The sequence below is a fragment of the Hyaena hyaena genome, unplaced genomic scaffold (assembly GCF_003009895.1).
Source record: "Hyaena hyaena isolate Hyena2069 unplaced genomic scaffold, ASM300989v1 scaffold_30, whole genome shotgun sequence".
Classification (NCBI taxonomy): Eukaryota; Metazoa; Chordata; class Mammalia; order Carnivora; family Hyaenidae; genus Hyaena; species Hyaena hyaena.
This window is the reverse complement of record NW_024080662.1, coordinates 3469415-3495379: the sequence shown is the minus strand read 5'-3', so window position 1 is coordinate 3495379 and position 25965 is coordinate 3469415. Positions and strand designations below refer to the sequence as shown.

Here is a 25965-nt window from a genome sequence, read left to right as displayed (position 1 = left end):
AAGGTCACGGGGAAGCCACTGAAGGGGGTCGGCAGGGGAGTGCCACAACACCTTGGTTCTGGAGGGTCACCTCGCAACAAAAGATGGGGGAGATGGGGAGGGGGGGAAGCCCAGCCAGGAACTTCTGCAGATGCCTTCTGAGAAGCAAGAAGTCCTATGCCAAGGCCTCAGCACCCTGGCTGTGGGGACTTCGGAGGAAAGGGGGAGTAACCAGGAGGGCCGTCTCACAGAACCCGAGGAGGGGGGGCGTCCACCATCAAAGTGCCCGCGTTGTTTCTGGTGAGGGCTCTCTCCTGCCTTACAGATTGCCACCTTGTCACTGTGTTCTCACACGGCAGAGGACGAAGGGGAACGCTCTCTGGGGACTCTTCTTACGAGGACAGTAATCCTGTCACCAGGGCCTCACTCCCCTGACCTCACCCAAATCTAATTACCTCCCAAAGGCCCCATCCCCCAACATCAGCACATCAGGGCTTAGGGCGTCAACGTGTGCATTTGGTTGGGGGGGGGGGGGGGAAGGGGAGAGGACACAAATCCATAGCAGAACGGGATGTTTTAAATCAGAGTATCAAGTCCTGGATGCATCCCATTTATAAAACTGACCAGGATCAACACAGCGAAAGCTTTGAGAGCTCAGCTATGGTGTGGAATCCTGCCTGGGGTTTTGGACCGGCCTCTGGGTAACACACAAGCACAGACCACAAGAGCATGGCAAAGGCTTTGAAAAGTAATTGACATTTAAAACATAGCCCACAAAAGTGGGCCAGGACATGCGTTATTAATATAAATAGATGAAGTGCCTGCTGAAACAGATATGTAAAAAGGGAAGAGTCTCATAACCTTCTACTCCACATGCCCAGGATACCATCCAAAACGACTCATGACAAGAGCCAAGAAAATCTCAACTCAAATAAGAAAGGATAATCCACAAATACCAGCACAGAGACAACACAGATGTTGGAATTATCTGACGAGGATTTTGAAGCAGTTATATAAATGCTCCAACAAGCAATCACAAGCTCTCTGTAAGCAAATGGGAGAAGTAAAAACATCTCAGCAAAGACATGAAAAAAAGATGAAGGGGAACCAACTGGAAATTTTAGACATTAAAGATACGATAACAAAGTCCGCAAACGACAAAAATAACCCTGGTCGAGGGCAGCAGCAGAGTGGAAAATACAGAGGAAAGGGCCAGCAAGCGTGCAGTAGCTAATAAAATGATCTAACTTGAACAAGGGGAAAATCATTTTCTCGTTTTTTCTTTTTAAGTGATCCCTATGCCCAACATGGGACTCAAACTCACCACTCTGAGATCAAGAGTCACACTCCCTACTGACTGAGTCAGCAAGATGCCCCAGTAATTTTTCTTTTTTTTTTTCAAGTTTTTTAAATGTTTATTTATTTTTGAGACAGAGAGGGAAAGAGAGCGAATGGGGGAGGGGCAGAGAGAGAGGGGGACAGAGGATCCAAAGCAGGCTCCGTGCTGACAGCAGATGGCCTGATGCAGTGCTTGGGACTCACCAACAGTGAGATCGTGACCTGAACCAAAGTCAGACACTAACCAACTGAGCCACTCAGGCACCCCCCTCCAGTAATTTTTTTTTAGTAAAAGGAACATAGTCTTAAGACCTGTGGGACCATAACAAAAGATCTAAACTTTGTGTCACTGTGGGTGGAGTTCCAAAAGGAGACGATGTCCGCCTTCACCACTTCTATTCAACATAGTACCACATCTAGCCAGAGCAATTAGGCAAGAAAAAGAAATGAAAGACTTATCTCTGTCCACAGATGACATGAGCTCACATATAGATAACCTTAAAGATTCCACAAACACACACAAATGAAACTGTTAGAACCACTAATAAAGGAAATCAGAAAAGTTGCAGAATACAAAATCAACATGCAGGGGCTTCTGGGTGGCATCTGACCTTGATTTTGGCTCAGGTCATGATCTCATGGTTCTGTCAGTGCAGAACCTGCTTGGGATTCTCTCTCTCTCTCTCTCTCTCTCTCTCTCTCTCTTTCAAAATAAATAAATAAACATTTAAAAAGTCAACACACAAAAATCAGTTGCATTTCTAGTATACAAATAATGAACTGTCTGAAAAAGATTATGAAAACAATTTCATCTGCAGTTGCATCAAAAAGATGAAAATACTTAAAAACTAGCTTAACCACAGAGATGAGAGACTGAAAACTATAAAACATTGCTAAAAGAAAGCAAAGAAAACACAAATTAATGGAGAGACCTTCTGTGTTCATAGGCTGGAAGTCTCAGTATTGTTAAGATGTTGGTACCACCCAAACCAAACTACATAATCAGTGCAATCCTATAAAAATCCCAATGGTATTTTTATAGATATAGAAAAATCCATCCTAAAATTCATATGGCTGGCATCTCAAAGAATTTCAAGTAACCAAAACCATCTTGAAAAAGAAGAATAAAGTTGGAGGACTCATACTTCCTTATTTCAAAACTTTTTACAAAGCAAAAGTAATCAAAACAGGTGATATTGGCATAAAGTCAGATATATAGGCCAAAAGAATAGGACAGAGAGCCCAGAAATAAGCTCATTTGACAGGTGTAGTCAAATGGTTTTTTACAAGAGTGCCAAGACCATTCAATGGGAGAAAGGACAGTCTTTTCAACAAACGATGCTGGTAGAACTAGATCTCCTCACACAAAAGAATGAAGTTGGACCCTTACCTCACACCATATACGAAAATTAACTTGAGGCACCTGGGTGGCTCAGTTGGCTAAGCGTCCAACTCTTGGTTTAGGCTCAGGTCATGATCTCACGGTTTGGGAGTTTGAGTCCCTCATCGGGCGCTGTACTGACAGTGCAGAGCCTGCTTGGGATTCTCTCTCCGCCCTCCACCCCAGTCTTGTGCTGTGCTCTCTCAAAATAAATAAACTTTTACAAAATTTAACTCAAAATAGATCAAAGACCTCAACATAAGGGCTGAAACTACAAAACTCTTAGAGGAAACATAGGGGGGAAGCTTTGTGATGTTGGATTTGGCAATGATTCTTAGATATTACTGTAAAAGCACAGACAACAGAAGACAAATAGATAAATTGCCCTACAACAAATGCTAAAACTTTGTTTACATCCAAGGACACAATCAGCAGAGTGAAGGGCAACCCATGGAACAGGAGAAAATGTTTTAAATCATACATGTGATGAAGGGTTAATATCCAGGATATACAAACAACTCCCATAATTCAACAACAAAAAATAAACAACCCAGTTCAAAAATGGGCAATGGATGAGAATAGGCATATTCAGGTGGAAACTCAATAGCCATCTCCAAAGATACACAAAGGGCCAATAAGTACATGTAAAAATGCTCAACATCACTAATCATTAGGGAAGTACAAAATAAAACCACAAATGAGATACCGCCTCACACTCATAGGATGGCCGCTATACCCCAAGAGAACACAGAAAATAAAATGTGTTGGTGCAGATGTGGAGAAATTGAAACACTTGTGCACTGTTAGAGGGAATGTAAGTTGGTGCTTGATGTTGCTATGGAACACAGTATGGTAGTTCTTCAAAAAAATTAAATCTAGAATTACCATATGATCCAGTAATCCCACCTCTGCATATATACCCAAAAGAATTGAAAACAGGATCTTGAAGGGATCTTTGTATACCCACGTTCCTAACAGCATTATCCCCAAGAGCCAAAAGGTGGAGCCAACTCAATTGTCCATCAACGGATGAATGAATTAAGCAAAATGTGGTGCATCCAAACAATGGAATATTATCCAGCCTTAAGAAGGAATGAGTATCAGACACCTGCTACAACATGAATAAACCTACAGGACATTGTACTGAGTAAAATAAGCCAATCACGAAGGGACAAGTACTGGGTGATTTCTGTCAGGCCTGCATGGAATGGAGAAGGAGTAGTTTCTAAAATAAAAAGTGGAAAATGTCTGAGTATAAAATAATGACAGTCCCCACAGATCCCAAGGGACTGTGACCAAATGGCAAGCACCCACAGGAGCTCCACAGACCTCCTTGCTGGGGCCCAGTCTCACTCCCACCCTCATTGTCCTGAGCGGACTCTGCCCAGGACTAAACCCTTGGGCTGTGTGGCCCCCACAGCGGCCATGTTTGAACCCCCCCAGCCCTGACTGGACTTGGGTTCGGGACACAGCACAGGACAGACCCGGCAGACAATCCCCCAGAAGGTGGGATGTGACCAAGAAAGAATCCATTCTCTTCCAGGCTTGGGAATCTGACAGTTTTGGGGCCACTGCTGTGACTAGAAAGCAGAGAAGTATAACCGCTAGGGAACTGGAGGGAAGCAGAGGCCTGGAGAAAGAGCACGCGAGGGGAAAAGTGTCTTCAGGCTTCTGGGCAGCTTTCCACCCCGGCGCTGGTCCTTTCGAGGAGTCTGGCTGCTTTCTGGCCCCTGGTTCCAGGAGGTACGGCCGGGTTCATGGAATGAATTCCTTTCTTTTAAGCTTTTAAGCTGATTTCTCCTGCTCACAAAGTCACAAATAATATAGATTAACAGGGATTTCAGGGTGTTGGTCAGGAAGGAAGGCTGCTCTTTGGTTTTTAAAGTTGTTTTTTAATGTTTATTTATTTTTGAGAGACAGAGAGAGCAAGCAGGGGAGGAACAGAGAGAGAGGGAGACACAGAATCCGAAGCAGGCTCCAGGCTCTGAGCTGTCAGCACAGAGCCCAATGTGGGGCTCGAACTCACAAACCATGAGATCATGACCTGAGCTGAAGTCTATATTCAACCAACTGAGCCACTCAGGTGTCCCCACGAAGGTCAAGGCCATTCTTTAGAAGCAGGGCCTCCCACAATCCCCTGTGATCTCAGCCGGAACATGAGGCCCCAGGCTTTGGGCAATATTCTGGAACACCACTTTACAGCTCAAGGGGAAAGTGTCAGTCTAAGACATCTGGTATGAAGGGATAGTTCCTGGGAGGAGGTCGCCCAGAGTCCGCTCATCCTGAGGACTAAATTCTGTAGACAAACCCCTCCTAGTTCCATCTCAAGGGGAACCGAATAAGCTGGGCTCTCCAGAGCAATCCTAACTTCCAATGTGCTACCAGTATCAGATCCTGTGTCAACATTTTTGGTGAAGAAATATGGTCACCATAAATCTATTCCAAGAGGACTCCAAGAGCTTTTCAAAGACATCTCTGGGAGCCTTGGTGGCTCAGTTGGTTAAGTGTCCGACTTCAGCTCAGGTCATGATCTTGTGGCTTGTGAGTTTGAGTCCTGCATCGGGCTCTGTGTTGATAGCTCAGAGCCTGGAGCCTGCTTCAAATTCTGTGTCTCCCCCCTCTCTGCCCCTATCTCACTTGCACTCTGTCTCTGTTTCTCTCTCTCTCTCTCAAATAAATAAACATTTAAAAAAATTTTTAAAAGATCTCTCTCTCAAATTCGCTTTTCTCAGCAAATACATAGTACTGTTCACCCCCAGGAGAAAGGACCTGGTGATCAGAAGATTCTGGATGGCAGATATTTCACAAGGACCAGGGAGCTAGTGCTGTTAGTTTTGAAGCCAGAAAGCACCTTCTATATTGGGCTAACTTTTTATATAATATAAATACACAGGAAGAGAATGTGCTGTACATATCTCTAACTAGGTGACCTTAGTCGTCCAAGACCTCAGAATCAGTTTCCTTATCTTCAGATACAGTTCTTCATGAGTCAAGTACAGTACCTGACACGTGGTACGTTAAGCTAGGCAAACCGACAGTGACAGTGAGAGGGTAAACAACTGAACAGGTCGCTAAGCTTCTATGAATGATCATTTTCAGAGTTACCAAAGACTTTCCAGTGAGTGCGCTTGAAGTCGGCCCCTGCATTTAGACTTTTAAGATCAAAGCATTTTTTAATTCTGAGAAGGTTTTTCCAGAAAGCTTCTCCATCCCCACCCCCAACTTCCACCAACCCCCAATCTCATTCTCTCTGTAACAAGTGCCCCACCTACCCAGATACTCACCCCAAAACCCAGTCACCCCCACTCCCTCCCTTCTCTTAACCTTCCTCCACTTCTCACAAATTCACAGATGTACCTTTAAGATGTCAATTCTTCCTCCTAAAGTTTACAAGGTTTAGAACTGAGCCACTATGCCCTCATTCAAGGGGGACAGTAATTTTAAAGCAGTTGAAACGTATCATCTTTATACTGTTTAATTTATGAGAGAGGTTCAGAGTCCCCTGTCTTCCCCTCCTCCAGGCAGTTGCTGCCTCATTTCCATGAGCAATGGCTTACTCAGGAGAGGTGCATAGGAGCTGGCCTGATGGGTCGTAGAAAGTCACTCAAGAAACTTGGTGGAAGTAGTACTTTTAAAATGAAGTGTTCACTGTTTGTGGGTTCAAGCCCCGCTTAGGGCTCTGTGCTGACAGTTCAGAGCCTGGAATCTGCTTCAAATTCTGTGTCCCCCCTCTCTCTCTGCCCCTCCCCTGCTCTCTCTCTTAAACATTACAAAAATGATTAAAATAAAATAAAATAAAATAAAATAAAATAAAATAAAATAAAATAAAAAATAAAATGGAGTGTAATATGGAGAAGGAATTCTATTTCCAAGTCACTGCCCAGACAGTCTAGAACATTACCTCCTCAGGACACTGTTTAGAGACTAAAAAATGGGTATCTCAGAGCCTATCTGTTTTGATGTCTGTCTGGGCTTCTAAATGGGGGGTGGAGACTTGGCACAAATCTTGGCCGGTTGCATGCTGGTCTCCAGTGTGTGTGAGCTATCAGAGAGAACGACGAATTCACGGCCAAGGGGATGATGAGTGGAAAGAAGAATTTTGTATTTGGAGACCCCATTTCCATGGAGAGGGTTTGATTAGGGGTGTGCTGACAAGTGAACCTGTTTATAAAAGTCCTGTTCCTGAGTATCAAAAAGAGATGCCTCGGGGCACCTGGGTGGCTCAGCCAGTTAAGTGTCAGACTTCAACTCAGTCACGATCTCAGTTTGTGAGTTCAAGCCCCGTGTTGGGCTCTGTGCTGACATGTCAGAGCCTGGAGCCTGCTTCAGATTCTGTGTCTTCCTCTCTCTCTGCCTCTCCCCTGCTCCTGTTCTGTCTCTCTATGTCTCTCTCTCAAAAATACATAAACATTAAAAAATATTTTTAAAAAAGAGATGTCTATCTTTAGTAATACCCAAGATTTGCTGACTTGTTGGGGCTCTATCCTCTTCCCAGGCTGAATCTGTACTGAAGAGATTTTTATTGATTGGTATGTTTTGCTTACAAATGTTTTAAATGCTTTTTTTTGTAAGGCACATAAATACAAGCAGAATGAAATTATTCTCATAGGACTGATACATAAAGTCAAATGTTCACGTCCACTTGTATGGATATAACACAACATTTTTAAAGCTCTACTGGAATTCTCTTCCAGAAAAATAAAATTTTTATGTTTATTTATTTATTTTGGAGACAGAGAGAGAGAAAGAGCAAGCATGAGCACGGGAGGGGCAAAGAGAGGGAGAGAGAAAGAAACCCAAGCAGGCCTCACACTGTCAGCGCAGAGGCTAAGTCAGGGCTTGAACCCATGAACTGTGAGATCATGACCTGAGCTGAAATCAAGAGTCAGACGCTTAACTGATTAGGCTACCCAGACGCCCCTAAAAAAACACACTTCTACAGAACCTGGTTTAGTTCTTGGAAAATAACAGAAGTATAACATAAGATTCATTTGTTCAAGGTCAAAAAAGAGCCTTAGAGGATGACTCAGGCCTCTAAGGCCCATTGGCTTCATTCCATCCCATTGGCATGGCATCTTCCCAGAGGTCTGAAACGTCCTAATTGTTGCCCTTTGGGAAACTTGACTCCCGGGGGATGAGCAGGCACGGCTTCCTGTCTCTGATGTCTGAAAGGGCCACCGGGATAAAGCACCTGCTGGGGCTGGAGGGTAGCTTTGGGAAAACTTGAGAAATGCAATAGGAGAAGACCTTGAAGGGAGGGTCCAGCTACATGGTCTGGCTGTGGGGAAAGGGCAGATAAAGTTAGCGCAGGGCCGGGAAGGGCCAGGACCCACCTCAGGGGGGCTCGGAGGCTAAAATGTGAAGGCAGAAACTTGGGCTGCCTTGGCATCCGGTACAGCCCTAGAGGCTGGAACAACACTCACAACATGTTATGAGACACAAAACTCATGTGTTGGATGAATGAATGGAGTGTTTGCGTGTAGCACAAGCACACTGCTTTAGGAGAAACTCCCACATACAAAACCCCATTCAAAGCAGGGCTGATGTCACTGAGGCTTACTTCCTCTTGCTCTCAGTACACAGCTAGCCCAGCTCGTCTGAGTTAGTCAATATCAAACTGGCTAACGTTAGTTGTCAAGCTTCAGAGGCGTCCCCTTTCTACAAGACCACTTCCTGACCAGGATGCTTTCAGTGTTTCATAATTGTCCAATGTTTCCATTTGGCCTATAAAGTAAAGGGCATTACAAGGGTGTGGTGCTTCTAGAAACTTCCCACAACCTTCCCACCTCCAGGTGCTCAGCAGTTCCTCTGCCTGTAGTTAACAAGTAAACATAACTGTACATTTATACCATGAGAGCTTTAGGGATGTGTGGTCCATGCCCCCAGATTCATGACAGCGGCCACATTCAGATCCTACCATCCCCAGAAGACTCTCTTGGAGACAAGAACTTGAGACAAGAAGAGGAACAGAGAGTGAAGAAAGCAGAGAAGAGAACAAAACTAAGAAAAGTAAAACCCACAGAGGAGAAAGCTGGGTTCGTTTTCTGGAAAGACTCTCACACAGGATTTAGAAATCATTCTTGACCCGAATCATCTGACTGACAGAGCCTAGCCAGATTCATTTGATTTGATTAATACAACATTTAACTATGCCAACTGTGAACAGGACTTCACAAGCTGCAGGGAGATGCCAATCTGTGGTACTAACCGCAGCCATGACCTCAGGGATCCTGGGTGCAACCCAGTGGAACAAGTTCCATCAACCATCAGGGATTCCTCCCTTAGAAAGCCAGGCTGCTCTCTCCTTGAGTTTCTGTACTGGCTGTTTGGGCCGAAGGGATTAACCCAGGCTTGGCGGAATGCCGTAGCCACTGCAGACTCCATCTTTGCTTGGACGGAGGAAGTCTAGGGAGAGTCCATCATCCAGACCAACCCGGCCAATGAGCTGAGGCTGCCCTGAATGTCTTCTGGAGCCAAGAAAGTATCACTGATCACTAGTTGATCAACTGGTCCCTGATCAACTAGAATCAGGGACAAATATCATAACATCCCATTGGGACTCAAAACCAAACCAAGACCGCCACCTCCCAAAGACAGTGACTTTCCTGGTTTATCAAGACCCCGTGGAGATGGCTCTCCCCACAGATCTCTGCTTCTCTATCCCCCTGGCTGCGGTTCTCATGGTCTTTGTGAAGCACCAAGACTTTCCCTTGGTCAAGGTCAACAACCAACTCTCAGCTATATCCTGCTCACCTCCCTTTTCTTGTGCTTCCCCTATCCTTTCTTCTCCATCAGCCCTCCCAACAAAAGCACCTGCACACTTCAACAGACAATGTTTGCATTTGTGTTTGCTGAGGCTACTTCCACTGTCTGGGCTGAAGTCATCACGGTGGCTTTGGCTTTCATGACTTGTGCCAAGGAAAAGGAAGAGGCAGGGTTGTTATCAAGAGCACCTGTCATTCCCATATGTGCCTTGATCCAAGCCACTATCTGTGAAATCTAGTTGGGAACCTCCCCTTCCTCCTTTCGTTGAAATGAACACACACTATGCACCTATACACAATATCTTCATTGGATGCAGTAAGGGCTCTGTCACTGCCTTCTACGGTGTCCAAGGATATCTAGGATCCTTGGCTCTGGGGAGCTTCGCTGAGGCTTTCCTGGCCAGGGGTCTTCCTGACACTTTCAATGAAGCCAAGTTCAAGCATGCTGGTGCCCTGAAATGTCTGGGTCACCTTCCTCCTTGTCCATCACGACACCGAGGGGGAGGTTGACACAGCCATGGAGATCCTTTCTGTCTTGGCCTCCAGTGCAGAGCTACAAGGCTGCCTCTTTGTCCCCAAGTGCTACCTTATTATTTTCTTCCCAGCCTTGATAAGAACACCCTGCAAGAGGTCCCAGGGAGGATGATTACCTGTTACATGAACAGAGAATTTCATATAGAAGTGTTAACCAGTGGATGTGTTTTCTTTTGCTGCTCCAGCAAATGGTCACAAATTTAGTGGCTAAAAACAGCACACATTCATTATCTTTCAGTTCCAAAGGTTAGAAATCCAACACAGCTGTCACTGGGCTGTGCTCCTTTCTGGCAGCTCTATGGGGCTGAATCCATTTCTTTGCCTCTTGCAGCCTCTACAGGCTTTTCAGTCCTGCTCCCTGTCTCTAGGGCCACTCCTCCTAATCACAACTCCCTCTGATTTCCTTCTACTTCCAACTTCCTTTTTTTTTTTAATTTTTTAATGTTTATTCTTTTTTTGAGTGAGAGCGAGCACGTGCGCACGCGCACACATGCACGTGAGTGGGGGAGAAGCAGAGAGAGCGAGGGAGACACAGAATCTGAAGCAGGCTCCAGGCTCTGAGCTGTCAGCAGAGCCCGACGCGGGGCTCGAACTCATGAACCAGAAGATCATGGCCTGAGCTGAAGTCGGACGCTTAACTGAGCCACCCAGGCGCCCCCCAACTTCCACTTTTAAGGACCCTTGTGATGAAGATGGGGCCCACCCAGATAACCCAGGATAGTCTCCCCATCTCACAGCCCTTAACTTAATCACATCTACAGCATCCCTTGTGCCATGTAAGGTGACTTATTCAAGGCTCTGGGGATTAGGTCATGGATATCCTTGGGGGACAATGATTCTGCCTACCACACCCAGCAACTGAAGAACTGAAAAGGCAAAACAAGAGTTCTCAAACAATTATAGAGATCAGCCCCTCTCCCTAAGGCTGGAGGAAGGAAGGAAAGAGGCTAAATACATTAAAACATAGAAGCTTTGGGAGATGGGCAGGAACTCAGAACTCTGAGAAAGGGGTGCATCTCAGCTGGTGGTGGAGTTTGCAAGGGGGCTCTGCAAACCGGTTCTGCAAGGGTGGGAAGCCGCCAGCGGCACTCAGCCCCCCTCCCGGGCAAAGGCAACGGTATCTACCTAGAAGCTAAACACCCAGTTCTGTCTCCTGTGTTGCTTTATACAATTGCCTTCCGTTTATCTTCATTGATGATTGACTTCCATGTACATAGGGATATGAAGCTTCCCTTCTTAATAAATTCCAGTGTTAAAAGGGAAGCATAAAGGGGACTCCTGGGGGGCTCAGTCAGTTGAGCATCTGACACTTAATTTCAACTCAGGTCATGATCCCAGGCTGGTGGGATCAAGCCCCGCCTCGGGCTCCACACCCAGCTTGGAGCCTGTTTAAGATTTTCTCTCTCTCTCTCTCTCCTTCTACCCCTCTCTCTTGCTCACGTTCTCTCTCTCTTTTTCTAACATAAAAAAAATTTTTTTAAGTCAGATGCTACTAATGCAATGGGAAAAAACTTATTTTTCTTAACAAAGGAAGCATAGAAAAGTATTTTTAATTAAATGAATAGTAGGTAATGGAGAAAGGACTGTTCTGTTTACCTGTTGTCACATTACAAAGACACCCCCAAACAGTGGCTTGAAACACCGGCAGCTGTTTGGTTTGCTCACGAGTCTGTGGCCGACTGGTTAGGCCAGGCAGCTGTGGCTTGGGGACCAGGGCTGCAGTCACCCCGAAAGTGTTTTCATTCATATGCTCAGGGTCTGGGCTGGGAGACCCAAACAGCTGGATCCCAGACTGGCTGGTGCCACTGGCGTCCACCTCTCTCTCTGTCTGCTGTCCCTACGTGGTCGCTCAGGGTGGCAGACTTCTCTCTCAGTGGTGAGATGCTCCCAGCACAGATGTCCAGGAGAACCAGCAGAGGCCGCTGAGCTTCCGGATCCCAGCGTCACACGGCGGACGGCCTCCGTCCCACCGCATTGGCAAAGGCCATGGTTTAAGGGCAGGGGTTTTCCTCCGCGTCTCGATGGGAAGAGGGAGAAAGAATTGGTGGGTGTTTGACAACCATCATGGGGACAGAGGACACTGTAGGGGGCTCTCTCACCTTGGGTTTGCCTGACCTCTTCTCCCTGACTCAGTTCCCAGCTCTCCACATTCTGGGAAAGCCAGGCCCTTCCCCACTTCCCGGCCTCCGTCCCTGCCTTTCCCTCTGCCAGGCATGCCATCCTCTCCTCTGGCAAATTCATCCCTCGGGGTCCAGGTCCACGGTGTCACCTGTGGGACACAGCCCTTCCTTCCTGCGCTGACCACAGAGACTGTGGGTGCCTTCTGGGCTCTTTCTCTGGCAGTGAGCAGGACCCCACACAGGACAGGACACGAACAGCCACCCAATCACCGATGTCCCCTGTCCTCGGAGGCACTGGCCAGGCTCGCTGTGTAAGGACAGGGTTCATCTCAGCTCAGACGCTGTTACCTGTGCTTATCCCTGCGGACACCAGGGGCCTGGTACTGATCTTGGCCACACCCAAATGAAATGCATGAACTTGTGATTAAGAGGGTCCTGCCCTGATGTCTGAGACAGACCAGAGGCTACCAGTAAACAGCCTGTCTTAACCATTTATTGAGCTAGTACCAACTGATGGGCTATTTTTGGTTTCTGTTTAGAGAGAGATCATGTGTGAGTCAGGGAGAGGGGCAGAAGGAGAATCTGAAGCAGGCTCCACACCCAGCATGGACCCAATGCAGGGTCTGGATCCCACGACCCGGGGATCATGACCTGAGCTCATATCAAGAGTCAGATGCTCAACCGACGGAGCCACCCAGGCGCCCCACCGACTGAGTTTGCACCTGGTTCCTCTTATGTCCTTTTGGTTCCTGAAACCGAGCCCGGCCAGTGGGTTGTAAAAGATCCCTCTGGATGGAGCAGTGGCCCCCTGAGACCTGGGTCTCGGGGAAGTCCCACATGCATTGCTGGTCCCTTGCTCTTTTCTACCACCGCTCCTCTCTGGAGGACTGCAGATGTGGGGGTGACGGGGGAGCACTGGCCTCCCAAGGCAGGCCTGGAAGCAACAGTTGGAGGACTGGGTAAGGCAGAGGGGACTGCTGACCTCTTCCCACACACAGACCCAGGGCCCTCCCCGCACAGGGCACAGCCACCACCCCGGCGCCAGGCCGCCACCCGGTGGGATCAGCAGCTGGGGGCGCCCTGTTCCTCAGGACACACAGAGGAAGAGCCTCGATGCTGCCCTGGGCAGACCAGCCTCTGCAGGTCCTTTCCAGCCAGCGGAGGGAGGGACGGTGTCACTGTCCCCAGAGAAAATCCGGGGCAGGACTCATCTGTCCCCAGCCACCAGCAGCCTTCACCCAAGGGTACTCCAAGCGCTCTGGTTAACTCTGTGTCCCCCCGACCCTGCACTGCCCAGCAAGGGCCCCGGGACTGCTTGGCCCAGGGGTGAGGGGGGCAGCGGAATACTCCCTTAAACCCCCCTCCCCTCCACAGCCTCTTCCTGTCCTCTGTCCCTGGGACCTGATTTGCTGATCAGACAGGGTTGAGGCAAGCCTCAGGCGTGAATTCAGAATAGAAAGGACACTTCAAACCCTGCTTTCCACCCTCCCCACCCTCCTCCCCGGGGCAGAGAGCTGGGACACTGGCCACCAGGGAACCAGCAACTCTTACTTCCACTGGTTTGGAGCCCCAGCCACACTCAATGAGCGTTTCTGTCTAAAACTGCAACAGGATGCTGTGGGGGCTGGGCCATAGCCCCCAGCCCTGAGTCCTGAACATTGTACTTAGTGACTCCAGCCCCACTCTGCAAACGAGCCCTTCTCTCTAGCAGCACGAGCACCACACCTGGAAGGGGTGGCTGCATGGGGACACCTCACGGCGCCAGAGCCCCAGCCTCCCCTCTCGCCTGCTCTCCCCTCCTTCCCTGGATGGCAGAACAATTGTCTTGCACAGCAAGGGTCCTTACAGACAGCAAACAAGACCCAGTGAGGGGAAGGACCGGGCCACAGGCACAGGGACACCAACGCCTTGGCACCCCTGGTTCATACCCACAGCAAGAGTCAAAGCCAGAGCTCACGTCCACACAACCCTGGACGAAGTCAACCAGTAAAATCCTGGCCTGGACCAAGACCCTGAACTGACCAGAACCCGACATTTACCCTTACTCTCACCTTGACCTGAGCTCCAACCTTGACACTTACTCTATTATGACACTGACCCTGCTTCTGACCTTAACCCTAACACTTAACACTGACCTTTGCCCCTAACCCTGAACTTACCCCTTCCCCAGTGCCCATGGGAGGGTAGGCAGCCCCCACCCCTCACTGGTCCCACAGGGGACAGCCATCCCTCTGAGAGAGGCGACAGCTGAGGCCACGTGGCTCTCACTTCAGTCCCCGCTCTGGGAGCGCTGGCCTCCCCTCGGCATTGCTGAGGTTTCTCCAGCAGCCCGGCGCCCCTCTGGCTGCCCCTCACACTCTCCCTCCTGCCTTGTCCGAGGCCGCCGTGGGCCAGGGGTTTGTCTGGGCTGTGCCCTGGGGCTCCCAGCACCCTTGGGGTGATCAGAATAGAGGCCTCATCAGAGCTTGCACCCACCTAGCTACCACCAGCTCCCCTGCTCCAGCTGTGGACTTGGCTTCTCCAGCTTCCTCTTCTCTCTGCCATTGGTGCCTTTCTGGGAGGACAGTTGGCCCTCCGCACCTGAAGAGGGCTGGGGCCCTGTGTGCCATGTTCCAGACTGTGACCCAGGCAAGGAAGAGGGCTCACACCCAAGAGGCCCCGGGTGGGGCCTGCCTGCTGACTGGGGGAGGGAGGCAGTGCCCTGACCCCCTTCAGGAGGACAGCGATCTGCACCAACCACAGCTGCCCAACAGGTGTAACCTGGCCCCCACGTAGCATTTCCTGCCGTAGGCAAACAACCGATGAGTGTCCGGAGCCGCCCTGTTGGACTGGCCATGTCGCTGCTGGGCATGGTGCCCCTGTGAGACAAACTTTAGCCCTCGACACAGAGGGCTCTGTCTTTTCCTTCCTTTCTCTGAGGCTTTGGCGTCAGTGTCCTGGCTGCTCCTGGCCTGAGTGTGGCCAGGCCTCCATTCCACGTGAGCCCCTGCCTGTGCTGGCCACACCTGCGGGGCTGCTGTTTTCACAGATGCCGCCCCCGCCACGCGGACCTGCCCCTGGGTCTGGGGCCCTTCAGGGTCCAACCTTTCCCGAGTCAACCTGTTTCCACCCACGGCACCCGCTGCCATCGCAGCCAGCCCAGGGAGGGGTGGTGGGCACTGCTGTGCCTGGAGATCGGGGCTGAGGAGCAGGCACTCGCTGTCATGCGCCGGGAACACGACTGGGCCAGGGAGCGGGCCCTGGAGAGGGGCGGGGCTCCTTCCTTAGGACACAAGGGCCTCGCGTGAGCCGCGCCTGTGAGGATGGAGCAGCCAGGGACCCAGTGGATTGGAGGAGGGCACGCGTGGGGCGCCGAACAAGGGACAGGAGCTGGAGAGCAGGCGGGCAGGAGGGAACTGCAGATGCAGGACGCAGGGGTAGAGAGGCTGCACGTGGGGCCAGGGCTGCAGTCGAGGGTGGGGACAAAGGCGGGTCTCTGGGGCCAGGGCTGCAGTGGACGCGAAGCGGGTGGTCAGGCTGTGCGACTCAGACACATCTGCCGGTTAATCTCTGGGGTGTCTCTCAGCCCCAAATCCAGGCCCCTCGGGGCAGGGCTGGTGTGGCCCCGTGCAGCCTGTCAGAAAGCCACCCGCAGGTGTCAAGGAACATTGCCCCCTTGGGCTCTCAGCTCTCCAGCCCAGGTGATCATGAGGTCCTGCTCGGGATCAGCTATAATGAATTCTACCACCTTCTCCTTCACCATCAGTGCTGAAAGGAGAACCCTCATCCTGGAAAATGAGATGGGGACCAGAGAGACGGAGGGCAGACAGGGCCCGAGCTCGGCTCACCAGGCTGTCACCAACGTGCTGGAGGCCCTGGTGGCCAACCTGACCTCCCAAGACGTAGGAGCTTGCAGCCAAAGGGGCTCCGAGCGGCAGCAGCCAGGAGAGGTCCTTGCTAGGGTCCCTGCTGGTGACCTGTCTCCATCAGCCTCCCTGAGGCACCCAGTTCCAGGTGTCTCTTCTGTAAATGCAGCACTGACCTCAGCTGGCAATGTCCCCCCTGTCTCGGGTTTTGTGTGGGGCTGCCCCAGCATGGCGGCCCTCAGCCTCTTCCGTCCCTGTCCAGGGTCTCCAGCTCAGCTGGTGCTGGGCAAGGCCGCCACAAGGTGGGTGCAGGGGTCCTGCTGAATCTGAACTACAGAGCGAGTTCTTGGATCCTAACTGAGGCCAGGGGTGTGGGGGATTGGGGGTTTGAGGGGCAGCCTCTGGGGTGAGGCTGTGGCATCCTACCAACTCAGGGCCGCCTGAGGCAAGTCTGTTCTCACTTGTGGAGGGACGAGAAGGAGCTGATCACCTGATCACCATTGAGATAAAGTAGCAGTGGGTTGCCATGGTCCCGGGTAAGCGCAAATGCCCACACTTCCAGATATCCTCACTCTTCCTGCCCTCCATCATGTGAGGGTCTGGGGGTGCCCCCAGCCACTGCCAGCCCCCATCCTGAGGCTCCTGGGGGGCTTCAGCCTGGGGCTCAGGCGGGACTGGGCTTTCTGAGAGCCTCCCTCACAGGCCTCGAGGTCAGTGCTCACTTACAGAAAGCATACGCGGGGACGGTGACCTGAGTTGCTCACAATCCAGGGCATGGTGGCAGGGTGGCTGTGGCAGCTGGGCCCAGCTCGCCCTCCAGGGCTACATCCCTGCATAAATCTACCCTCTCCCCATGCTTCGCCCCTGGACCTCTTCAGAACTGTCACCTGGCCCATTGTCACAGAGGGAGGCCCTGCAGGGCACCTGGTCAAAGGCCCTCGAGGTAGGGAGAAGAAACCGAAGCCAGGCAGGGGTGAGGCTTCCCCAAGACCTAGGTCCTGTGTCTTTCAGTCCCACATGGGAACCACCGTGGGAACAAACTCCTCCCCTCCCCTCCCAAAGGCCCCTGAGGGCCCCCCTGCCGGCCTCCCTCTGCCCCTGCAGGGTCCCGAGCCTGGACAGGTACAGATGGCCGCGTGCCACTGCTGGTCCCCTGCACAGGGGCCCATGGGCTGCAGGCCTGTGGTTCTCAGGGCCTTGCCAGCGGCCACCCAGCAGGTCAGTGAAGACCGGGGATTTGCCCAGCCCGACACCAGCTCAGTCCCCAGTCAGAGTCAGGAAGGAGGCAGGTCCCTAGGAGACCATTTGTGGAAAAAAGGCCTCATGAACAGAAGGGTCATTAGCAACATGGAGCCTCTGACCCTGAGAGGGGACAGGGAATAGCACTGACAATGATGCGAGAACTTCAGCCCAGCACACCAAAGTCAAACTTCCAGAAGGACCCCAGTATCCAGCAAGATGGGCGGAAGGCCCGTCATGGACCATCTAGTCCACTGAGGCCCCGAGAGGCTCTGTACGGGGAGCAAGGCTCAGGCGGCATAAACTCCTGTGATCCGCTGCAGGCCAAGGTCATCTGGGACTGACCTGGGGGCAGGGTGCGGAGGTGGGGGAGCCACTGGCTCGGGGTCCATGCCTGTCACCCCCATCCTTGGCCGGCTCCAGGCAGCAGCAGCCTCTTCCCGGAAGAAGCTAATTGCTTGTCTCCTCCAGGAACCCCCTCCAGGGGCCCATCCTGTCCTCTGTCTGCGGGCGACACGGGGGCCAGGCCGGACCATGGCGGCCCCTCTCAGCTCTGCGGTGGGTCTCAGAGGGGCCGGGCTACCAGAGCCCTCTGGAATCCCAGCGGCTAGGAAAGCGGTGCAGCCTCATGTCCTCCTTCTGGATGTGCTCGTAGCAGGACTGGCGGGAAAAAGGCGAGGCTGAGGGGGGCCGGCTCCCAGCCCCACGCCAGGTGCCGCCGCCTCCTGGGCCCGGAGCACCATGTCCCCAGCTCAGCCCCCAGTCACAGTCTGCAAGGAAGTGGGGCCTCCCTCTGTGTTACGCTCAGGGACGCAGCCTGGACCGTGCCCGGGGCCCCGGGGCCCCAGGGCTGGGATGAACTATGGGCCCTCCCCCAGCCCCTCTGACAAGGGCAGGGCAGGACCGCCCCACAGAAGCACACACGAGCAGCGAATCTGGGTTCATCCCCCCACTGGCGTCCTGTCTGCCCCACCGGCCAGGGTATTTCTGCCTCCGTCCACCATCCCTGTCCCTCACCTCCAGGGCTGTGAGCAAGAAGTCATACAGGCCTCCCGTGTGGATGGGGTCCATCATGTCACGGATCAGGTGGATCTCGGCTCCCAGGTGCTGAATTCTGGAAGGCATCCACCCCCACAGTGAGAGGGAGAAGGGGGCTCATCAGGGACAGGCACCAAGCGGCTGGGGAAGGAGCCATGGCCTGCGTGGCTGGACACCAGGAGGTGGTCCCCGCTCTGTTGCCGGCACCCACAGGACCCAAGGTGGGCCTCTCTCGCCTCTGCCTCCCACTTGGTACCAAGAAAAGCTGTGGTCTTGAACCCTGATGTTCAAGACTTCAGCGTGTGTCCTGGCTGGGGCCAGGCAGTGTGGGAAGGGATCACCCTCCGGCCACCAACCCCCACCCCCAGCTCCCGGCCTGGCTGGGGCTCACCGGGCACGGGACACCACGTAGATGAGCAGTGGCAGCAGGTCATCCATGGGCAGCTTGTGCTCCTGGCCCAGCACCCGCGACACAGTGGCCTCGATTTCCCCGTACGTCCTCTCCAGCACCTCCAGCTTCTCCCGGGGGTCCACTGTGGTGCTGCAGCGGGTGGCAGGCTCCAGATCGAGGCCCCCCAGCTCGATCCCCACCAGGGCCCCCAGCGCTCCCGCCTCTCACCCCCTCATACTCCCCAGGGTGCAGACTCACATGATCTTCTGCAGACACTCAGTGGCAGACAGGAAGCACTTGTCCTTGACCAGGGAGAGCCTCTGCATGGAAGGGGAGGGAAGGGCAGGCTGGATGAGGCCCCAGTCCCCCTGCCCCTTAGCTCTGTCCCTCCTGCCCTCCCGGGGCTGGAGCCCTTGCCGCCCACCGTTCCTCATCACTGGCTCCAGCACAGCCTCACCCGGAGGGTCTAGTGACCCAGGGTAAGTCACAACTCCACCGTGAGCCTCAGTTTACCCAACTGTAAAGTGGAATAATGGTCTCCAGGAGGTCGGGGGGACCAAAATGGACAAAGATAATGACTCCAATCGCTGATAGTCACCGGGTGCCGTCTGCTGCTAGGTGCCTGTGTCTGTGACTCTGGAACCCAAGGGCTTGTTGAAACACAAAGCCCAGGTCTGCTCTCCGAGTGGGTCCAAGAAGCCCTTCCTAACAGGTCTCCAGAGCATGCACTTGAGGGCCACCGCCCCATGCGTACGGGCCACGTCCCTCTCCTGCCACTCTCGTGAGGTAACACCAATACTGCAGCAGGGAGTGCTCGCACCCACGAGGAAACTGAGGCACAGAGATAAGCACCCTGCGCATGGCCGCATGGCCAGTAAAAGAGGTGGACCCTGTGTGTGCCCCTGTTCACAGTGCCGGTGGCTGCAGCCCTGCCCACATGGGAGAGGAGTACGACACAGAAAGGCCTGTGTCACCCCCTCGCCCATCTCTGCGCTCCCACAGCTCCTGTGCAGCCAGGAGGCAGAGGGCTGCTCAGAAGTCTGAGCAAACTGGGGCCCCGGTTCAGGGTTCAGGCTTCCCCCCGACCTGGGGCAGCTAGCGGACCCACCTTCTCACCTGATTGGTTGTCAGTGTGAGGTCCTTGAGGGGCCACAGGTGCCTGAAATGAAACAAGTGTGACACTGAGCCTCTGCCCGGAGGAGGGGCAGGGTCTGAGGTCAGAGGGCTCGCTCCCTGTACACCGTGTCGCCTAGCAGGGCTGAGCGAGGGAAAGAGGTCCACAATGGCACCCTGGACTGCATGCGTGGAGCCCAAGGCAAGGGGAGGCTGGGCCAGACCCCTGGAGAAGACGGCCCCCCAGAACTTGGGTAGGGGTGAGAGGCAGTGCTGCAGGCCAAGGAACCTGACGAGGAAAGCCCTGGGTGTGGCCAGAGAATGACAGCAGAAGACTGTTCTGGAGGTTCGGTGAGCCAATGCAGGCTGGTGAACAGGGAGGGCTGTGGGGACCATGCAATGCAGCACAGGGCAGGGACTTAGGGAGGCAATGGAGCAGGGAGGCCAGCATGGAGGAGGCAGCACAGAGGCAGCAGGAGGCATTAGGAGTGAGGGGAACTTGGGAAGCTGTTGGTAACCAGGTCTCTGGGCTGGTGACTAGGTAGATGCAGGAGACATTCACAACAAAAGGGGAAATGATTTCGGAGGCGGTGGGTGGGAAACATGGCGGTGTGACAAGGGAGACCAGGCGTGGGAGAAGAGGGCCGTGCCCTCCCTCGGGCAGGCGGTCACTTGCAGCATCAATGGACCGGAAGGGGCACTGAGGGTAGAAGGGACCTGCTCCCAGAACAGTCCTGGGTTTCCCTTGGGGATCTTCCCTCCCCCACTCTCAGCCCCACTGCTGGGAGCAGGACACGCTGCCCCAGCTCCAGTGACAGATATTGAGGCAGGCTGGCCACAGCCGGTACTTAGGGGCAGGCTCAAGACCCAAGCCAAGCCAGTGAGGGAGGTCAGGGGCCCTGCTGGAGCTGTTGGGAAGGGGACACCAGCTTCCTGGGGCACCGTGCTGGGATTGAGCTGGTAGAGTATAAACCTTGAGTGGCTGCTACCATGTCTGTCACCACCAATGGCAGCCAAGGATGCATCAAAAGAGATGGTGTTTCCCTTCACCATGAGGTTAAACAGCTAGATCCAGCCACGCGTGACACCAGCCACACCAGCGTAACCCTAGAACTTCATGGGTATGTGAGCCAATTAGCACCACCTCCCTTTATTCGCTAAAGACAACCTGAACTGCGTTTTGCATCCTCTGCACACGGCGCCCCAGCAAGCGCAGCAGGGAGGGAAGGCTTACTTCTGCACGTCCAGGAACTCGAGCAGCTTGGTGTCGGGGAAGAGGCTCAGGTTGGCAATGCCCTGGCTGTACAGGCTGTCCTCTCTCTCGTGGAGAAGGAGGTAGAGAGTAAAGAGCTCCGAGTAGAAGCTGGGCAGCATGAGGGGCAGCATCAATCCATGCACCTGCAGGGCCCTGAGTGGAAGGGGCCAAGACAGGTTGGGGCCAGCGGGCCGGGAGCCCAGGGGGTAGGGATCTCTGCTTGGGCTGTCCCTCCAAAAGCCCATAGAGCCCCCTCGTCCCCCAACAGTGCTCCTGCCCCCTCCATTGTCTAGAAAGCCCTTCCTAAGCCTGCTCTCAGTCACTCACTCACTCGGTTGAAATCTGGCCTTCTGATTCTCTCATTTGACTCAGAACCAAAATGGCAGGTGGGGTGGGATTTGATCCCCATTTGACTGAAAGTAAAACCCAGGCCCTGGACAGACAAGTGACTTGTGGCAAAGCACTCAGCAGCCATTCCAGGCTAGTCCAGTTCTGCTGCCCAGTTTTCAGGGCTTCCTAGGACTCTGGGGCAGGGGGAACGTTCTACCTAACGTCTAGCCCTGTTTCCCACGTGTCCTGCAGTACAGTGACAGGCCTCCCTGATCAGGACCTCGTGGCCTGAAATCTAAAGGCAGAAAAGGAAGGGTCGGTCTTAGGGGGGCCAGGGAGACAGATTTAATGACGCAACTCCCACTCCGCGTGACCTTGGGCTCACCCCCTGCCGGGACTGTGTCCCATCTGAGTGCAAGGATGACGGTGCCTGGGGCAGCTGCTCACCCTCTGCACACCCGAGAGATGAGGTTGGGATAGCACGTTCAGAACAAAGATACGTTTGCTGCATTGTGACGGGGCCACCTCCCAGGTCGCTCAAGGAGCAGAGGTTGTGGGTCATTCTGATCTTCATGGTCAATGAACAATGCTTGGTCGATCGCATGAGCCTCCATGATTTCCCCAGAAGTCCCGCCTCTCCCCATCCTCCAAAGAAGGCTCCAAAGGCTTCCCTGGACCTCAGCCTGGCTTCACCCACAGGCCCTGCGGGAGCAATCACCTTGTCTCTGTATCTTCATCTTCCTCTGGAGCCTGGCCCTTGTGCTGTAAGGCCACCTGCAGCAGACCCCTGCAAAGCAACGAGAGGGATGGCAGGGCTGCCACCTCTCACAGGACCCAAGTCCCCAAAGGCCAGGGCAGCGGGCTCTGTCCCCGCCCCCACCACCAGAGCCATGGACCACGAGACCCAGAGCCCAGGCGCCCAAGCCTCTGCAGTTAGGAAGCTGGGAGCACAGGTCAGCCTGACAGCACTGGGACCCCACGAGAAGGAACTACAGCACCTAGGGCCCCCATTTGTGATGTTAGATGGGGTCTGAGTCCAGAGTCGGGCTTGGCCGGCAGAGGGTGAGAGCCCCCCTGAGGTCAGGGGTCAGCTCGGGGCCTGTCGAGGCTTGGACTCGGGCTCCAGGAAGTCCTTTTTATAATCTCCCTGCCTTATAATTCCATTGCTCAGCCTCTGGTTCTTTCTCAGTCCAGAGGCACCGTTCCTGCCCAGGGTGCTAGGCCAAGCACCTGACACCGGGAGGAATGGAGCCCTGCCTGCCCGGGGCCGCAGGGGTGCGGCTGTCCCCAACATGCCACCAAGCTCACCTTTAGGCGGCCCAGAGCTCCTGGGCATGCTGCTTCACCTCCTCCTGGGCCAGCACCTGCAGGTGCTTGTTGGCCCCAATGCCCGCGTACGTGGCCTGGAAGGTCAGCATCAGCGTCCGGAGCAGCTGGCCCAGGGGGTGCAGAGAGTTGCTCAGAGCCTGGCAGGTGCAAAGGCAACGGAAAGGTGTTCGGGGCCAGGAGCTGGAGCACAGACTCCCAAGGCTGCTCCCATTTCACAGACGAGAACACTGAGGCCCTCTGAGCAGAAAGGGTCCACAGCCTGGCGCCTCAGGTCAGCAGCAGGGCCGGTGAGAAGGCGCCCCCCCCCCCAGGCCCCCTGCCCGAGGGCCCTCACCTTCCTGAGGCACCGCTGCAGGGCTCCGGGCTCCCGGTGCTGCAGCAGCTCTTCCAGGGTGTCTTCCATTCTGCCTGCGTGATCCTCGGGCTGGGCCCTGGGGGTGCCGCGCACGCACACACGTCTCTTACCCGCACCTGGGCCCTGGCCTGCCCCCTCCAGGAAGCCTTCCTCCTCGGCCCACTCGCGAGCCCCATGGACCCCCCACCCGGCCCTCGGGACACCCCCTCGGGGGCACTCACGTGGCGCGCGCCTCACTCACCTCTCGCAGCACAGGTACTCCTGGGACTTGCGAAGCTCCCTCGAGTTCTGCACGTGGAAGCCCAAGAGGGCCTCCTGCAAGTCCCCGGGGCAGCCGGCGCTAACGAAGTCCCGGAAGGGGCCGTAGACGCCCTGCCAGCGGCTCTCCACGGGGAAGGCACCCACACCTAGCTGCCTGTGAGGGAGGTGGCCGAGGGTGGGAGGCAGGGACTGGCGCTGTGGTGGTCAGGACCCTGTGCGGGCCCTCGGAGAGATGGGGATGTCCCACCTGGCCCAGAGTTAGGGCCCAGGAACCGGGGGGTGCACGGGGAGGGCTGACCTCCAGGGCTCCCGGAGAAGAAAGGAGAGGCAGAGAGAGGGACAGAAAGACTCTACTCCCCGGGAGAGAAGAGGAAAAGGGACACACAGGGCCCTGGAAAGGAGACAGAAAGATCCGAAGAGCTGGAGGTCAAGTCCAGACAGCAAGGTCTTGGCCTAAGAGATAACAGCCCAAGGGGCAGGATCTCCCTCCCACCACACCCGGGTCCTTCCTGAGCCTGGTCTTATCTTGGCCAATGGGCCTGGGGTCCGGCTGCCTGGGCGCAGTGGAGTGCTGTGCTCCCGTGTCACGCTCACGGGCGTGCACCCCACCCAGGCTTGGTCAGGCCTCCGGGGCCTGCTGTCTACTCCCAGGCCCTACCGTCAGGGGGAAGAAGCAAGCAAAGATGAAGGGTTCAGTAATCAACTATTCTCCCTCCCCACATCTGAAATGCTGCCTGGGACCCACACCTTGACGGACACGGCAAGAGTCGCACTTGAACTACAGCTTTCCAAGGAAGCACTCTGTCCCCATGGGGAAGAAGTCTATCCTCTTCTCAAGTACTCCTGGACCTTGCCATAAGTCCACTTAGCAAGTTTCCTTCTTCACCTTGGCTACCAGGGAACTCAGAGGCTCATGTTCAGTTATAACCCCTACAAGGCTTATTTGTATCTTCCTTTCCCTTAAGTCCAACTCGTACTTTTATTTTCCATGTTATTCTTATCTGTTTGTATTATTTTACAGACTGCCTTATACCCTTCCCAGAAAAAAAAAAAAAAGCAGAGTCGAAGCAGAGCCTATGCACACTATTTTTGTCTGGTTTGTGGTGTATGAAGTTATGCCGTAGGCCTGGATTCCAAGAGTCTCTGACTTGAGGGCTGTGTGACCTGAGCCCTCTGAACTGAATAAAGAATGAGAAGGAAGTACAGAAAAGCCCTCCTGACCTGAGCCTTTGGGGTGAAAACACAGACACACACAGACACACCCCAGTCAGGCTCTGGAATGCGCGGGCCAGGCAGCCAGGCACTTACCTCTTACAGGTGCCGCTTGGATCTGGAGGGAGGGCAGCCGTGTCCAGCACGCCCTGGGTGTGCAGCCCTCTTCCTGGCCCGCTGCCGAAAGAGCCCTCCAGGGTGAAGCCATTGGGGAAGGTGACCTTGCCCTGCAACCAGGGAAAGGAGGCAGGGATGCCTGTCTGTCTGTCTATCCTCAGTCACAGGGGCTAGGGCCCGGTGGGTGGCCTTCCTACCATCCATTCAATCTGCCCCGCCCCGAGGGGCTCCTAAACCCCCTCACCCGCAGGAGCCCCTGACCTAGAGCCATGCCAAGGGTCCAGGGGCTTACCTCCAAGGTGGGAGACTGGCAGCGGGGAGGAAGAGGGGGTGTGACTCTCAGGTCACAGCAGGAGAGCCACTACTGTGGGACATGGTGGCGGGGGGGTTGGGGGGTGGGGGGGAGAATGTAAGTCCAGAAGTAGGAAGAGGCCTAGGCAAGGCCTGAGGTCTTGCTGGCCCTAGGGGGATAGTCCCTGCTGCATGGGCTGTTCCATTTGTAGCACTCTGGGCCCCACCCATCAGATGCCAGGAAGCCAAAACAGCCCCCACATTCCCAGAGGCCCAAGCAGGGCCCCAACTGTCTTCTGCTGGGTCAGCTCAGGCAGCAACACTCTGAAGGACAATAACTCCAAGCCACCAATGCTGGTGGAAGGGGTGGATTCCCAACTAGGGGCCTGTAGGGAGGCACGGCCAGGCCACCAGTACACTGTGCACCCACGGCAAACCCACCCGTCCCCTGTGCCCACCCTCTGGATGCAGTGGACATGGGAGAGGTGCCCCCCAACTTTCTCCACCAGCTGCCCACACCCTCAGCCCTGGGTCCAAGCAGGGAGATTACAGGCGCCTGTCCAGAGCTTGGCCAGGAGTGGAGTTAAGTGTCAGTGGGCCTCACCTTCCCCACAAGGGTCAGGTCCCTGGTGAAGGTGCCCTCGTACAAGGAATCATCTTCAGAGAGGAGGATCCCTGGGCCCTAGGGAAGGAAGCCTCAGAGAATCAAAGCAGTGGGTTAGGAAGGGTCAGGAGACAGGACCTGGGGAGGGGACAGCAGGAGGAAAGGAGGCAGGCATCCACCCAGGTCCTGAGCCCTGTCACACTTCCCAGGACCATGCCTTGGCGAGATGCCAGCCCTTGGCCTGCTGAACCCTGAGCACCAGCCCCATAGACCTCATCCCTGGGTTGCCATGAATGACTCCCTCAGTCTGGTTCCTCCTCTCCAGTGGTCTCTCTCAGGAGGCCTCCTGGGTGTCCTTCCCTCCCCACCCACAGCTCAGAAAGTGCTGGGCTTCTCCTCACCCATCCCCACTTCCCCATCACTGACCCGGGAGTAACAGTGAAACCAACCAGGCTCCCTTGTTTCACTG

At 54.1% G+C, this 25965-nt stretch overlaps 1 protein-coding gene across 1 annotated transcript in view; it reads right to left on the bottom strand.

The window, feature by feature from the left end:
- Nucleotides 1-9748: 9748 nt before the first annotated feature.
- Nucleotides 9749-25965, bottom strand: part of ALS2CL (ALS2 C-terminal like) — a 28862-nt gene continuing 12645 nt past the window's right edge. The window contains 13 exon segments of the mRNA XM_039228304.1: nucleotides 9749-10112; nucleotides 17546-17860; nucleotides 18218-18314; nucleotides 18630-18779; nucleotides 18888-18949; nucleotides 19746-19788; nucleotides 20977-21150; nucleotides 22046-22114; nucleotides 22636-22793; nucleotides 22991-23087; nucleotides 23253-23426; nucleotides 24581-24711; nucleotides 25497-25574. Coding sequence (XP_039084235.1) covers nucleotides 17780-17860; nucleotides 18218-18314; nucleotides 18630-18779; nucleotides 18888-18949; nucleotides 19746-19788; nucleotides 20977-21150; nucleotides 22046-22114; nucleotides 22636-22793; nucleotides 22991-23087; nucleotides 23253-23426; nucleotides 24581-24711; nucleotides 25497-25574 — 1314 coding nt within the window. The 3' untranslated portion in view covers nucleotides 9749-10112; nucleotides 17546-17779.